This window comes from Anoplopoma fimbria, chromosome 2 (genome assembly GCF_027596085.1).
Source record: "Anoplopoma fimbria isolate UVic2021 breed Golden Eagle Sablefish chromosome 2, Afim_UVic_2022, whole genome shotgun sequence".
In the NCBI taxonomy this organism is placed as follows: domain Eukaryota; kingdom Metazoa; phylum Chordata; class Actinopteri; order Perciformes; family Anoplopomatidae; genus Anoplopoma; species Anoplopoma fimbria.
In genome coordinates this window covers 26031053-26048336 of record NC_072450.1, presented here as the reverse complement: position 1 = coordinate 26048336, position 17284 = coordinate 26031053, and the positions used below count along the sequence as shown (strand labels likewise).

The window sequence follows — 17284 nt, the reverse complement described above, 5'->3', positions numbered from 1 at the left end:
GCTACTTTGACTTGGAACAAGGTGTCCCCGACAAACAACGTTGACACAGAGTAAATTAGAAAAGTGCGCTCAGTGGAGTGGAGACCTCCGCCAGGTGTGTCTGCTATTTGTTTTTTAATAACACATCTTTATGTTATAAAATGTTGACATCTTCGAAATATACTTAAAGCGCATATTGTAGACCATTGTGTCTGCTCTCTTTGAAATAGCCTTTTTCTTTCTTTACAAAAAAATTGATATAAATATTTATACAGGGAGTGCAGTTAGCGACAGTGTGGGCTCCATGGTAGCTCTTTAGGTTTGACGAAGTGGCGGAGTTGACAGAGTGTTTGAGGGAGGCGGGGCTAAGCGCAGGTTCAGTTGCCCCCTGTCAAGACCCCCTTTTTACTCAGACGTCTCATGCAACAGATGCGGCCTCATTATATTCCCTGTCACTGTCTGCACTGGCTCCATGCAGCTAAACTGCAGTTCACAACGTAATGCTTCATGTTGACGGCTAAAGGCTTCCTCTGAACAGAAACTGTCGGGTCCCGCTGTGTGTTTAGTTCCTTTAGCAGTTAGCTTTGTTAGCTGTATTAGCCCCATGCCTTGTTAGCTCTGTTAGCAGAACACATTGCAAGACTCTGCTGCCAACTGCTTTTAACATTACCTAGACATGCAACATGCAAGTGCCTTACCTAGGCGTGCACATCAGGAGAGTGCAGCAACAATTTGTGATCTGTCGAATCTAGAGGAGTCCAAACTAAACTGTTGTCAGTTGCAGCCGGGTAAGAGTAGTCTAGTGAGGAGTCAGCAGTCATTGAGGGTATAAAATAGTCAGTGAAACATGTTGCCAATAAAATATGTTCTCTCAAATTGTGAATCACTGCAACCACAAGAGATCTTGAGCATACATAAATGTGCACAAAACATAATAAGCTGATTGGTCCAGCAGTATGCGAAAGAAGCTGTGGACAGACGGACAGAAATGCGCCGAACAAAAACACATAATCTCCTGGCGGAGAAAACGAGAAGGTGCAGTGTCGGATATATGGGTCTGAAAATGTTACTTCTAGATACAGAGGATGGATCAAGGGGTTAGCTCATGTTCATTTGTCTTGAATGAAACGAAGTCCTTCATTCACAGCATATGACTTGGCATTTGGTGAGAATGTAAATTGATGCAGAACGCCACGTGTCGTGTAAGTTAGAGGCAGGGATGTCAGCACTGCCTGTAAAGCATCAATCAGAGCCTTTATTCCCTATTAGTTGTGTTTTGTCCCCGTATGTGGACTACAGTCCTCTTTGTCATTCTTTATGAGATGACAACCGGAAACCCATTTGCATACATTTTCATTTAACTGATCGCATGTAGTGTTGTTCATTTGTTGGTAGTTTGAGTTTGATTTGTGACTGCTGAATAGGTATCAGTGTGATAAATTGAAGCACATTTCATGAGGTAAGTCATATTCAGATTTATTGGCATTAATTTAGGTATGAATATATGATTGAAGCCAGCGGTGCAAATTTGCACTGTATTGTAGTTGATAATAGTTAATGAGCGATTCTTATTCTTATACAATTTTACAATGTCAAATTACTTAAAAATACTGTTGCTTTTCTTTAGCACTGCCTCTGCTTGATAAACCTGGCCGAAATAGATTTATGCAAACAACAGACAATCTAGTTTAACTTGGTGATCTGTTAATGCAGAGTGTGAAAGTTTTCCTGTAGGGAAGGACATTAACATATAATGAGTCACCACCGTTTGGTACAAGTAGCACTTATAACCTATAGCTACTTAACTGTAGAATTACACTGAATTAAATGAATCAACCAAATGATGGTACTTTTAGAGGTAAAATGTAATACTTTGGCAATCTTCACATGAAACATTCATCAATGAACAGGCCTTTCACACAGGAGACGTTTATCATACTAATAACATAAATGATGGCTCGGTTGTATTTAAATGTCCTAGTAGGCTATGTCAAAACATGTTCCATTAAAGGTTTGTGAATCTGATTCATTTGATAAGTGAAAAGGGTTTGTTGATGATTTAATTCACCAAGATTTAGCACTGCTAGCATAGTAGCTATGTAACTAGCTAGTAACATAAATGTTACAATGTTTAGTATCTACTTTGCTTCTTTGCCCTTTTTCATGTTTTCCTCCACAGGTCACAAATGTAAGCAAATTGCTTACGTCCAAAACATACTCAACTTTATAAAAGTTTAGCCATATGCACATGAGACTGATAACATAGAAAATATCCAATTTATTTGTGTATTTAATAACATTATAATTTAAAACTAGAGAAAATTACACTTTTTCTCTGTCCTCTGTCACCTCCTCCTCCTCCTCCTCCTCCTCTCTCTCCTCTCTTCTCACCGTGCCTTTCTGCTTCCCTCCTTGTGCTGTCTCGTAGCTCATGACTGTTGCGAGGAGGTGTTGGTCACCTTGTGCTCAGCCAGCCGAGGCGTCCCCGAGTCCCCCGACGACCTAAAGCCCTGTCTCGGTGGCGTGGCTCCATTGGCCGAGCATCGATTCAGCTTTGTCCAGGATTTGGCTTTCGACATGGCCCAGTTCTTGGTGAGCATTTCCAAGTGAGCAGTAACATAACCAAACAGACTAAGGCTTGTCACGGAGCAGGAGGAAAGTAGTTTCCACTGGCAACGAGTGATGCAGCAATGTGGGCAAAGTGACAGTAAGACAATGATTGCCATGTTATTGTTTCTTCCCTGACAGTGCTTGATGTCTCACAGTCCTTGCGATTCAATTAATGAATTATTTTCAGCGCAATTTATCATCCCATAGAAGAATAATACAGAATTTGATTTGCCAAGGAGGAAGACAAGATAATGTAAATGTCTTGCACGCTCAAAAAATTAGTTTAATCTGAATATGATTTGTTTTCGTCTGCACAGCTCAGCTTCAAATTGAGCTCAGCGCCGATAAATGCACGTGGATGTGTCTTCCTGCATTTACATCTTACATTTTAGGCATGTGGTTTAATGCTCTTAAGCTGGGCGTCTTAAAGCGAGTGCGTTCAGTGGACTAAGCCTCCGCTCCTCCACCGTAAACAATTTTACTCATCTCTGTTATCACCCTCCACGCAGGTGAGCACGGCGGGCAGGGCCGACGGCCTGGACGGAGCGCTGCTGCTGGACGAGTGTCAGATCCCCCTGCAGGAGTGCGAGCGTCTGGACGAGAGCCTGGCGCTGGCCCTGCACCACCTCGCCCTGCCTCCGGGATGGAGCTTACTGGGGAACCAGCTATCCAACAACACTGGTGAGGCTCGTAAGGGGTCCGGAACATGTCATTTCCTCACAAATAAAACGTCAGACAGCTAGTCTCTGTACTGAGGCATGTGACACACATGGCACCTCTGTTTGTGTGCATGTCACATGCAATATATTTCACAGTGCTGACCAGGTGGCAATGAAACAAGGCATGCAGCATTTTTCAAATCAGTGCTACTGGCATCATACAGTTAGCTGTTTCCATGTTCTGTGTGTGTTTGTGTGTGTGTGTGTGTGTGTTTGCGTGTGTCCTACTGCTTATTATTAGAAGTCACTGCTGTTTAGCTTCCACCTTTATAGGAAAATCTGGCAGCTGATTTATGTGACGTGCTCACGAGCAAGTGGAACTGAACACATTTCATTCTAACGTTAAGGCACCGCTTCTGTCTGACCTCCACAGTTCTGGAAGTGAAAGTGCTGTGTGGAAACGGCTAGCCAACTGAAACCAGGAAGGGATTACTTGCAAGTTTATGATTCACATACTTAAACTCCAGGATTTGATAGCTAATAAAAGCTAAAGTAGTGCGACGTTAGTGAGAGATAGAGATACACTGGGAGAGGCTCACCATTGGCCCTGTATGCGCAGATTGCTCGGTTTTTGGCGGGTTCCTGGTTGGTGCTCTGTCTGCAAGCTGCTTGAAATGCAATGGATATATGTTTGTTGAAGATTTATGAAAGATTTAATGGAGCAGGGGCTAACCGTTTCTGTCTCAGTTTGTTGTTGGAGCAGCTGATAGGAGCCAAGCACAGAAAAAAACGTCTAGCCGTCAGCTTAGACTGAACTATAATTTATTGAAATGTTTTACATTTTTTTATCTAGATTATTACCTTTTTATTTAAATGACAATTGATGACTTTATGTTCAACATGTAACCAGTCTTGTCCAGGACAGACGTCTTGGCAAAGGGGATTTAAGATTTAAGCATTTTACACGCAATATAATGTTATGAGCAGGTTTACAAGTGAGGTGCCCCCGCAGTAACGGCGGCTTGTGCACTCCATAGACTCTTAGTAGACTTTTTCCATTTTAAGAAAAGACTCACAGGGTCATTTTATTCTTATTCAACAACGAGAATCATCCAAAATGAAGCAAGACTCATGTCAGTGTGCACTTCATGACATAAAGTCTTTTTTTTGTTTGTTTCCGCTATATTTTAATGACATTCCTTAACTGGTTGAGGCCATTGCACTTCAGCAGTCACCTTATCAGTAATGTGAAATAAACGTTACCTGGATGTACTGTAGCTCCGGTTATAAAAGTACAGCTCAAATTGGAGAATATATTGTGGTCTTGATCTCCGAGGCAGAACTATGAATCAAACCCGAGCTTCAGTGGGAGCAGTAACCTCTCAGGTAGCAAATCTTAGCGCTTGTGAAGCTGTTGCCAGAATAGTGTGGTCTTTTTTTACTTGATCAATGAGTGAATGATAAACATTCTCTTGTAATCTTTTCTTAAGCACTGCTTGACACTAAAACAGAGGGCAAACACATCTTTCTGCGATCCCAAATAGACGGCTGGTGTCCATGTTGTGTTAGCTGGCAGCTTCTATTAACAGACAGACATAAACATGAAAGCACGTCCCTGCATGGACTGTCATCTGCCTCTGGTATTAGTGTGATCAAACGGAGCCGGGCATCTCTGCGAAACAGCAGCAACATTTTTATTAGAATTAGAAATGGCAATTTTCTCTAGCCATTGACTCAGACGACTTCAGTCAGTTAAAGGAAGCCAAACGAGCTGAGGAGGATGATAAACTCAACCAGGTAATTGCTCTCTGTGAAGCAACATAAACAAGACTTTTGGGAGTAGTCCGAGCGTCGCCTCTGCCTCCGGCTACTGTTAAGAAATATAACTTGTTGTTTAAACTTGGACTCGGATGTTAGATCGAAACCAGCAGCACCAGTAGGGTTTCTGTCAAAAAAGCTGACGACTCAGTAAGTGTGTAGTGGAGATTGAAGGACCGGACACTCCTTAAAATGTTTTATTCATTGTTTGTTTGGGGCCTGAAAAGAAAAGTCATCAAATCCAATCTTCAGTAATGCCCTCCCCGCTGATTCGGTAAGATCTGCTTGTTACTGTTGTGAGAATCCTCACAGCTTTTTAGAGATGGACACACACACACACACACACACACACACACACACACACACACACACACACACACACACACACACACACACACACACACACACACACACACACACACACACACACACACACACACACACACACACCTCCTTTCCATTGAAGTCAGTTGTCATGTTGTTGATGTAGAAGGCGGCGGCCTGCTGCGGTGAGTGATGTGCGCTCTAATAGGCTCCGCTTCGCAATGTGTCACCGCTTCAATACGAGACGCTCGGCCGCGGTGAACTGCAGGTAGTAGTAAGAGGAGTCTCACCCTGCTCTCCGTTTATCCGGCCTGTCAGGTGATGGATAGCAGCGGACTACAGGTGGAGGGGACGGTGGTTTATCTCTGTCTTCCTTCACACCGTGGACACACGCAGCAGTCACTGATCTCAGCGTAGCCAGCCGTTTATTGTATTTTGGGGGCAACAAAATAAATAAATCACTTCATCTGCAAGGACGGTGCATGTCAATGAAAACGGTGGATAACACCCAGTTAATTTACTGGCAACATTCAGCATCAAATCATCTGTAACCTATGGTTTGTCAATCAATACCATTCCATTAAATGACTCAGTGATATGCAGTCTCAACAAACACAAATGATAGAATCCCATCAACGTATTCATCTTATTTATTTGCTATATGCTTTTAAAGGGACAGTTCACCCCTAAAAATCAAAAATACATATTCTTCCTCTCACCTGTAGGGCTGTTCATCAATCCAGATTGTTTTGGTGTGAGTTGCCTTGTTTTGGAGATATCAGCCGTGGAGATGTCTGCCTTCTTTCCCATATAATGGGACTATAGGGCATTCAGCTTGTGGTGCTCAAAGCAAAAATACATCTGAAAAAAAACTCATTCCATGAATCATGGCCAATCAAGATAATGAGATGGTTTTTTTTTTTTTTTTTTTTTGTGAGCAGTAGGAACTATTTTCTTCCAACTATAGTTCCTATCCGTGGTCACTAACTAGCCCTTCAAATTTGATTTGTGGTTTGGTGGATTTTTTTAGATAATTTATTGTGTACATCATTCATCAATTCAGACTACAGCCATGCAGTGCTTTGTGCTGAATGTTAGTATCATGGTGCTAGCATGTTGACAAAGACGATGCTAACATACTGATATTTAGCAGGTATAATGTTTACCATGTTCTCCATCTTAGCATGCTAACGTTCCCTTATTATCACTGAACACAAAGTTGTCATTTATATTTGCATGTTTCTTCTTTTTTTACAAACCAAAGTATTGGAGGAATTAAAACATGATGATGACCTGATGACGGCGCTAGACGGTTAGTGAGGTCATCCCCAGAATTTAGTTTTTATGAAGTTTAATATCTTAAGGTTAGCTATGCTCAGGAAAATTGAGAGTTTTCTCTGTTTTCTGTCTGGAGCCAATAATAAGTTAATTAATCAAAAAATTGTTGACTGAGTATTTGATAATAACAGATTTTTGGACCCAAGTTTGCTAACGTTAATCAACAGTTAGTTTGGGTTAAGTCATTTGACTGAATTGAGAAAACATTTGACCATAGCATCGCCAGTGAAGCTGCCTTTTAGCATCTCTCAGGGAGAAAATTGAAGGTGTCATGGTGGCTCCTGGTGACCCAAAATGTTGCATGTTGGGGATTCCTGTACTGCAGCAAATAGCTGTCACGTAACTTACATCCCAGTCTACACTTTTTAGTGCTAATACATTGTGGATTTTATGGCGGCCCTCAGATTTGAAGAACGACCGCCTAGCCCAGCAGTAAAGCATTTCCTGCTACCGTTCGGCACTTCACATTCCAGTCCGGCCCAGCTTGGCCAAGTGGAGAGTAACATTTGACCCACTGGCCTGAGATTCATCAGGGAAAGGCTGGTTCAGACTGGCCCATGTTAAATGGACTGAAACCTCTCATCAGCAGACACAACCAGCATTGTAAATGTTACCTAATGGTGCTGATAACAGATCATAGTTTCCAGCGCCATCCCAACATTCGGGAGCTGCGTGCTGGGACTCAACTTCAGCTTTAAACCATTATTTCACATTTTTCCAACTCATTTTTTCATACTGTCAAATTCTGCACAAGGCACGGTTAAAAAGTCCTCGAAGAAATCTCACCCGCACTTGAAATATAGAACAACTTGACTGTGTCCAACTGGAAAAAAACACAAATTGTCCCTGTTTGCTCGAATAAATAACAATTTTTTGTGTATAGACACTGGAGGAAGAAAATCCTCAGTGCAGTGTAGTGGCAAATGGAAGATAAAGAGTAGAAATCTGGACTCTGCAACCGTACTGTAGATGTTTTATCTTTCTCATTCCTGTACTTTCCCCTGTTATAAATAACCACAGACCAGCTGCGTTCTGTTTGCAGTGTACTGACTCTGCAATACAAGACATCTGGGCACTGAGGTTGAGATTTTCACACCATTTTCAATCCTCCCAACATAAACAGTCCTCCAGTCTCCTAACTTACCAGTTTATGCATGTGAAGGTTTTTATTTCACCAATGATCTGCGTGTTCCACATTGTGAAATCCCCCTTTGATTGAACTGCAGGACTTACTTTCCCCACTCGTTTTAAACAAGCTTACCCTCTTATCTCAAGATGCCCTTTTAAATTGACAATACATTTGCCAGTGGGTCGGGCAGTAAAAGATATTACCAGAAAAAATTGGGCAACTCCCGTAGACCAAGAAATGTTTTAATAATCTCTCCCAGTAAATGCAGTGGGGGTTATTCTCTGGAATAACCAACAGACACTCATCCTGGCTGTTTCAGTTCCTGTTGCTTAGGCAGAAAGATTGAGGTGTGTGTGTGTGTGTGTGTGTGTGTGTGTGTGTGTGTGTGTGTGTGTGTGTGTGTGTGTGTGTGTGTGTGTGTGTGTGTGTGTGTGTGTGTGTGTGTGTGTGTGTGTGTGTGTGTGTGTGTGTGTGTGTGTGTGTGTGTGTGTGTGTGTGTGTGTGTGTGTGTGTGTGTGTGTGTGCGCGTGCCCATGAATCTCCATTATTGTCATGGTGGATGTGATGTAAAGGGGAGTGTCTCCGTGTTTGATGGCGTTAATAAGAGTTCAACTGATACATGGGCTCAATAATGGACTTGCATTAAAAATGGGAGCGCGATGCACTTAGTGTTGCTCACCTCTGCTGACTTGACTAGTTTGATTTAGTCACATGCCTAATTATTGTTGTGGCTGCTGTGATCATTTTATCATCACATATTAAATGCTGCTAGATCAGAGGCTTTTCCCACACTGACTGCCGTACAAGTGCTTTATTACGGAAGCACAAAAGACCAAAGGTCAATGGGGTGTTGGCTTTAATCCAAAAATTGCAGTATCGGCTTCCAAATAGGTGTGTTGATGCAATGTTTGAGACGGAAAGGGACGAGCGGTGTCTTTATCAGTCTGTAAATGTGTAAAGGTCTGTTGTTTGCTGGGTCCCCGTGGACCCTGCACTGGTTTAATTAGACGACGATGAGGTGTTGCCAAGCTGCAGGATGTGATGGTATGTCAGCTACTGCGCCACAAATTGGCTGCCTGGACCGCCGCCCTCTCCTGCTTCTTTCTCTTTTGTCTGCTTGTTTGAATACCTCTGTACTTTTCTATTAATTTGCCAAACTTTCTTGTCCTCTGTCTCTTCCCCCCCAGACCTGAATCCTCAGGAGACTCTGCTGCACTTCTCAGCGCGTCGAGGCCTCTTTCGGGTGACGTGCTTCTTGCTGCAGCAGGCCGGAGCAGGGGAAGCGCTGCGATTGGCCAACAGACAAGGCCACACCCCCTCCGCCGTCGCAGCCCTGCGTGGACACGAACGCCTGCACGAGCTCCTCACGCAGTAAGCAATCTTTTGTTATGGCAGTCGACAGGCCCAAAGTAAATAGTGTTTTCCAGTTTCAGCATTCAAAAATAATCAAAGCAGAAGAAAGAAGACTATAAAAGACAATGTGATGCTGGATCTCATCTCCCTATACAAACAGTCTCATGTTAATATATCGCAGGGCAGATGTTTCTCCAAGCCCTTAAGGGTAGTTCTCGTTTGTCTGTTGCATCACAGAAAAAAAAAAGCATCCAAAGAGCGTCACCACAATGCCCACTGAAGCCCAGCTAAGCACTCTCAGCTGCAGCCAGATAGTTGAGGGGCAAACAGAAAAGTTGTGGACTGCCAATATTGTTTCAGGAGAATACAGAGAGATTGGAGAGTATTTGGGCCGTCCTCATCAAAGAAATTCTATCGACTAATGGATTAGTTGATTTATTAATGGACAGATCTGTGAAACTGAGTTTCTCCACAAAGAATCACACAAAAGCACACATAAATCAATCTGAGTACTTAGTAAGGCCAAAACAAGGTGGCAGACCTAGAAAACTATATAAACTAAAGCATTGATTGTTGTACCGCTCCACAGCATCACACTCTGTGTAACTTTCCTTTAATCCACCACACACTGCAGTGTTGTGTCTACAGAGTTTGGTGCTAAGAGGATGTGTGCGCTTTGTTTGCAGTTGCCAGGTGTTATCCCTAATCATGCCTTTCCTTCTGAGTGACTTATGAGGTCAGATTCCTCTCATGTCCCTTCCTAGTGACACATTAAACTGCAGGGGTAAAAAAAAACAGCTTCTTGGTAAATGGACTGAGACACGGCTTAAAGTGGAAATGGATCCCCTTATTAAAAAAAAATATTTTTATTTTATTTTAAGTACCCTTCTTATCTGCTGCAAAATAGTTTTCACTTAACTCAAAATGAAGACGCCACAAGCTGAAAGACGACCACCACTTAGCGAACTCTGCTCATTGTGCCCGAGCGTGGGCTGGAGTTGCTTTACAGCGCACAGCTTTCTCTTTATGTGTCGGTAATTACATTTCCCCCTCATGAGAAGTGAAGTCACTGGCAGCTTGGCTGGTGACCTCAGCCGCCGGGGCCTCGCAGCTAAAGCAATCCACCCAGGATTACGCAAATGGATCTGCCTTACAGGGAGGTGTCTCCCCTTTACAGCACCATCTTTATGACCAAAAAAAAAACACTGCACATACTTTCACCTTCAAACACTCGGAGCAAATGCAGCAGGGGGAGTGGGGTTTTCTCGGAAAGCTCACGGAGTAGGAGTGGTCTTCAGGGCGTATTTTTACGACAGGGAAGGAAAGTAACAGTTTTGGTTGAGTAGCCTCTGGAACTTTCTAACTTGTACCAGTTTCTATAGGTTGATTGATCACCTGCTAGAGTAGACAAACACAACAACCGCAGCGTTTGACAGATGGGCTTTCACATTCTGGAGCGAAAAAAGACAAGCAGCAATGCCTGAGGATTATCCAGAGAAAGCTGGGAGGTTGACATCACTCGGGATGATCTAAGTGTTTATTTCACGGCAGGGCCGAGACGGACAAAGGGACTGAGACTGTCCAGCTGGTGTTCGCGGACGCCCGGGTTGTCTGCCACCTCCCCAGGCTGAACACGCACACTCTGACACTGAGCAACCGCCCGGGCCATGACCCCCCGACCCTCCGGAGGAGCGTGGAGCAGCTGCTGCACTTGATACACCATCTCCATGCCAAGGTGAGTCATGCCATGCTGCCCTTTTAGCCCGCTATCTCTACTGGCATTGGCTTCATCCAGGAGCTCTGCTGAGCTTGTCGGATTGTTTGTCTTTTCACTGCCCTGTTTTGTTTTTTCTAACCTTCAAGCTTAGTTTGTATAACCGGTGGAACACCTTGTGCAATCACAGAGTTGGCGATTGATAAGAAACTAGAGAGCAGCTCTGTTGGTTTCTCTGAGGGGAGAAGCTAACGTTTATTATCCTCCTCCTTTTTTTCTATATTCCGCAGGGAGTTTCTGCACTGGAGCTGAAGTTTGAGTCCCTGCACACGGCCGCCGAATGTTGTGATGGTGCAGAAACAGAGATAACCTGTCCGGAGCGACTACAGCTGCCTGTCACGGCGTCAGAGTGCCTGGAAGCAACAAGTGGAGGGAGCTGGGTGGAGAACTGCTCCGTGGAAAGCTGCGGCGGCGCTGATTGTGGACATGGTGGGGCTGGGAAGGCGGAGAGGGACTGGAGTTTGTCTGTGAGCGCTCCAACGTCAGAAGTGAGGCCCCGGGAGCATGGCCCCGGCACCCCAGCGGACTGGGCGTGTCTCGGCACAAACACTGGGAGAGATTGCTGCCAGGCTGAGCATGAGGAAAGGGAGCAGCCCGTGGTTTCCACACGGAGTTTGAGTCCATGTGACAGGAGTGAAGGAGCGCAGAGCGGGGAGGAAGGGGAGAGCCTCACTGTGGGAATCCCACCGCCGGCAAACGGTGATAAGCGGGCAGAGGAAACTGATAGAGAGGCTGTGATCTGGGAAGGACAGGAGGCCACGAAGGGAGAGGACAGATCAGAACAGGAAGCAGAGGAGGACAGCACAGCTACAAGGAGGGAGGAGGAGACCGGCACAGAGTCAACAGATCTAATAAAGCACTGCGGAGTCACAAAGGCGTCGGTCATGGGCCAGTCACCGTCATCAGAGGCCTTAGGGCTATCCGACACCTCTGATTCTGAAATGAAGGAGTGCTCTCAGGAAGGAGGTTCGAGTGGGAGACCAAGCCAGGAGCTCTGCGACGGACTCTCTTTCCAGGAGGAGAAGGCAGAGAGTGAGGGGTTAACAGAGCCTCTGTCAAACCTAGCGGGCCTCCCCAACCCACCGCCGATAGACTGCAGTGATGTAATTACGGAACCTGAATCCGCTGTTCCACATCTCCTGATAGAAGGCCTCCACGAGGGGGAACCTCCGCCAGACATAAACAGCCTGGAACAAAACCAGGAAACAGCTGGCAGGGATTACGACACAGAGCAGCCGGGGGGCTCGGCTCCAGAAACTGGGAACTGTACTGGAACAGCGAGTGGTGAGGAGTTAGACGGTGAAGACGCAGCAGAACCTGGACCTGGATGCGGTATTGAAAGCACCAGTTTGCCCATGGAGGAACCTGACACTACAGCGGATTGCCGGACTGCTGGTAACTCCACTGAAGATCCGTCACCTGAAATGACGCCCAGCTCCGGCGACAGACCGGCTGTTCCCGATTCTGGGGCGACCCACGTCATCTCCAGCGACGACGATGGCAGTTTCCGGTCAGTCGGAAGCTCCACGACGGATATATTTCACCCCACTCTTGACAATGTTGGTATGGAGGATCAGGACGTGCTTCAAACCAGGATAGCAGATCTGTCCTCAACAGGATTCACGATGGAGGAACCAAACGATTCAAAACCGGCGGTAAGGGAGGAAGACACACTAATTGTGGACGGGTCCTCCCCTGCCAGTGAACAAACAGTGAGAGAGTGCAGCCAGGCTGGCACTGAGCCTGAGTCACAACTGTCACCAAGCCTCAACACAATGGAGGCTTTGAATCCTGAGGGGACAGGAGAGAAACTCGCCCCAGAACTTCCCAGAGAGGATCCGTCGCTAGGTCAGGTGTTGTCAGAGAACGGGGACGCCGGTGACTCTGAGCTAAACACAGGGACTGAGCATTTGGCATTAGAGCTCAGCAATAGGGTTTTATTAGAACCTGGTCCCGCTGTCGCAGAAGGGAGCGAAGCAAATGACCCGGTTGAAGGAGGCTATCAGTTCACAGAGACCTGTGACGAATCTGCAGTGGCCTCAGCTGAAAAGAGCGGAGACCCGCAACCCGACCAGGATAATACCGAGATGACAGCGGATGAGAGGTCACCCGGTGAGGATTGGATCATTGCGTCTTCTTCGCAAGGTGCCGACGCCTTTGAAGGAGAACCACCTTCTCCTTGTGATGAGGACCAGATTACTGAAAACCCAGAGACTCCCGACGCAGTGGACGGAGCATCGCAAGGCCCCGACGGTGCAGTTCAAGGTGGGCAAACACTGATTTATTTCCGTCGCAGTTCAGGTTTATTCTAGTTGCACCCACTCGCATTCATCACGGGGCCAATATGTTTGTCAAAGTCTTATTCCTAAACAAATATGCTTAATCAAATCCCGTTCTCCTCTGGTGACTAATGGCGATAGCTCAGCAGAGCTAAATGCAATGTAGCTCCCCGTAATAGAGTTTTTTATTTGACATCCTGTAGTGATATATTGCTGTTGTGAACACATGCTTTGCTGAGGCTTTCTGCAGTTTTGGCTGTAATTATTTCTCTAATGAGGATTTAGCCACAAGTAATCATTTTTTAATTAAAGAGGAGAGGTTATTTTAAAACACTTTGTCTAAGATACGACTTTAGCACAATAGCGTTGGGATAATTATGACATTTCTCTTTATATTCACATGTTCCCTGTCTCATGCACACTCTGCCTACAGCACACACCGTATGTCAGTAAACACAGTCACATTACCGGGGCATGTGACCGAGGCTCAGACGCACAGCCAGGAGGCCGGCTTCTCCTTAAAACAAACATACACAAGCCAGCTGATGTGAGTGTGCAGAGCAGGAGGTGAACTCCTCTCTAAGTGAACTTCCAGCACTCCTCTGTCGGCAATTTTCACTCAGCAGGAATAATTGTTCCGGAGTCCAGTAAAGTCCAATAAAGAGAGGTCAAGGGCAAGGTTGGTGCCGTGCGTCACACAGAGACCAGTTGTGTCGCTTTTAAATACGGGGATCTGTTTACAGCCTGACAGTAGAATAGCATTGGGTCACATCGTAGGCCATCAGAGGCCAGCTTTCTGCTGTGTCATAGTTTGAGAATAAAGACGTAAATATTCAATCCGGATTCCAGTGGATGCTTAAAAACACAAGAATGGAGAGTTGGTGCTGAGACTTTTCCACTCCCTCTAGCATCATCGAGTCATGTTCACTTACTCCAGCCTTCCAAGATAGATTCCTTTAATTTCTCTTAGCTATTTATACAGTGCCATCCATGGGCTATTTGGTTTCTGTTTTTAAAGTCAAAGAATGATCATTTAATTGAATTGTTATTGTCCATATGGGAAATGTTCCTTTCAATTAAGTAAGCAAATTTTTTTTATTAGTTATAGTTATCCCATTTAAAAATACAAATACATATTTCTGTCCACACACCCAAATAAAAACAATGAATAAATAAAATAAATAAATAAAATAAATAAAATAAATAAAATAAATAAAATAAATAAAATAAATAAAATAAATAAAGCAATAATAATCATACAAAAAACAACAACTAATGAATAATACTGCAAGTTTAACTAGTGCATAAAACCTACAGACCTCAGCATTGTACACAGTCAAACTCCTCAGTGTATCTGCTGTGAGGATGTGTCACTTCCTTTCACTCAGAACACTTGCTATTGATTCCTGTATTTGGAGGATTTGCCTTTGAGCTGATTGCATTGTGTTGTTTGCATTTATCCAGAGGTGGAAGCCATCATGTCTGGAGGAACAGTAATTGGTGCAGGGGAGGAAGAAAATCACCTCCCAGAGGAAACAGACGTCTCCATGGTAAGTCTCTACTGTTGTTGTCTGATATCTTTGCTTCGCAACTTCTGCTTGGACGTAGGCTTGATTAAGATGAGTCATTGTTTGCCAAACTCTTTGAAACACCCTAACTAACCTTTGGAACTGAGCTTGGTTGCCAGTTTGTTCACAACATTTTCGTGCCAGAGTTTATACGTGACCAGGGGTACAATGTGTGTATATGGGTGTGGGTGTGGGTGTGTATATTTATATGTATCATTTTTTCTTCTATTTTTCCTTCATGTCCATGTTAAGAAAATCATACAAATAAGATGACTCATTGATAGTTAATGATCAATAATCCATCCATTGAAAATAAAGAAGAATATTAACATGCATGCAGTGGGTTTCATATACACTGAGTATACATCTTGAGCTTGTTACAAGACAAGTTCATAGTAAGATTCTGAATATAACTAATTCATAACTCGCCAGTTTTGTGATAACCATGCCTCTGTAGCTTTAAGGCAAAGTCCAACTCGCACTTTTCATCTGCAGAATTGAATGAGCAATGCGCACACAAAGAAACATCCATACATTCTTCTCTACAGTACGCTCATGTCGATGTTGCTGAACAAGTCAATGTTTTTTTTCCGTTTGCTTAAACAGTTAACAAGATTTTATAAATATTTAGCAGAAATAGCCAGGAACTACGAAATATCTCCAAAAGTACGTCAACAATTTGGGGGAGAGACAGAAAAGGCCGAACTTGCTTACAAGCCGCTTGATGTGCCAACTAGAGATTAGCAGAGAGTTCAGTAATGAAGCTGTCTGGAACATTTTCCCCTGCTGGGTAAAACATTTGAGACTTGCAGCCTTTTTTTTTTGTGTGTGTGTGTGTTTTTGGTTCGTTGAATCATTCAACCAGAAATATATCACCTGCCAGTGTGTCCTTAAGTGTGACCTCTGCATTTTCTTAACTGTAGAATCTGACACGACCTCCCTACCTCACCGTGCGGGAGTCTTGTTATGCAGCTCACTTAGCGCCTCAGCTCGGCCCGCTGAGCACACGGATGCGATGTTCAGCACACTGGGCTTTACTCCGAAATGTTGCTGACTGACAGATTCCTCAGCAGCCATAGACTGGAGTGGCTCTGCTTATTCCTGGGTTGCGGTCTTGGTCAGCGGCTTGTTTTGAATGCCAGATGTTTGACTGCAGGAGGATGTAGACGCACAGTCTGCAGGACGCGGGGGTCGCCAGCAGAGGGCGACGTAGCCTCAATGGCATTGATGGGAGTTTGTTTTCGCCCCTCTAAAGCAGGGAGACAATTTAACGACCTGCCATTTGATCCTGTAGAAATCTATCTGTCGTTTCTATGATGAGCAGGCAGTTAGGAGTCTGGCTGGTGTTGAACCAACTGCAGTTGAGGTGAAGTGGCCAATTCACTCACTTGAGATGCGTCCTCAGAACATATATCATATAAATATAAGTATATATAGTATATAGTATATATATATATATAGAGAGAGAGAGAGAGAGGATTCTAAAATGCCAGAGAGTAAAACAGCCTGGATAACAGGATCTAAATGACAGCGACAACAAATAGAAGCACAAAAGGATGTGTTTGAGTAATGAAGTGATTAAAATGTCAGTGTTTTGACAAGGCGTGAGCTGCTTAGACGGCGAATAATTTAGTGCTGGTTAATTCAGCATGTGTGACATAATCTGCATTTCATATTTTAGAACGCAGGTACTTGTAGTTGGCGAGCCTGCATAGCACCACCCAATGTTCCTGGTGCTCTCATAGCACAGCCTCCATCAGCAGCTGTGAGTTCTGTCTTCAAGACGAAAGCATGAGATGAATTAGATCGGTGGAGTGGAGTTGGTATAAGCTTATGCACTCAGGGAAGTCCTAGCAACACCTAAAGAGACAAAAGTAACAGATGAACCGCAATATGCATCTTTAAAAACCAAAACACCCCTTTAATCAATAAGAGTTGTGTGCTTGCTTTCCTCACTTGCTCCACTCATAGATGAGATGCAAACGGGAAGAATTAATGGTGAAAACATTTTGTGAATAGGACCTCAGTCCTGGTCAAGAAAAAACAACAACCTGCCAGTCTTATTAATAACTGCGCTTGACAATTGACCCTCTGGTTGTTGAAGACAGAAGAAGAGTGTGAAAAAAGTGTCTTTTTTTTCTGCAGCTTTCTTTAAGCAGTGTTATAATAACTTTATATATATGGATCTACCATCATGGTTTTAGCACAAGCATGTGCTTGTATGCTGGGCCCCCTCTTCATAATGATGGAAAGAGTTTTCAAATCCACCAAGCCTCGGTTTATATTCAAAGGTGATATTTAGTGTGCAAACGCTGTGGTTTCATTCGGTCCAACGGATCGATTGCGGTGTCTCCCTGAACTCGGAGACACCTGGTGCTGCACGGAGGTTCAGGGGGGAGAGTTTGATTTGTTTACGACTGCCGGGATTCACGTCTTCTGTGTTGTATTGGGGA

At 44.3% G+C, this 17284-nt stretch overlaps 1 protein-coding gene across 1 annotated transcript in view; it reads left to right on the top strand.

Annotated features, from left to right (window-relative positions):
* Positions 1 to 17284, top strand: part of LOC129099622 (A-kinase anchor protein 13) — a 93603-nt gene that overhangs the window by 20301 nt on the left and 56018 nt on the right. The window contains 6 exon segments of the mRNA XM_054608933.1: positions 2408 to 2571; positions 3099 to 3270; positions 9045 to 9228; positions 10762 to 10945; positions 11215 to 13249; positions 14728 to 14813. Coding sequence (XP_054464908.1) covers positions 2408 to 2571; positions 3099 to 3270; positions 9045 to 9228; positions 10762 to 10945; positions 11215 to 13249; positions 14728 to 14813 — 2825 coding nt within the window.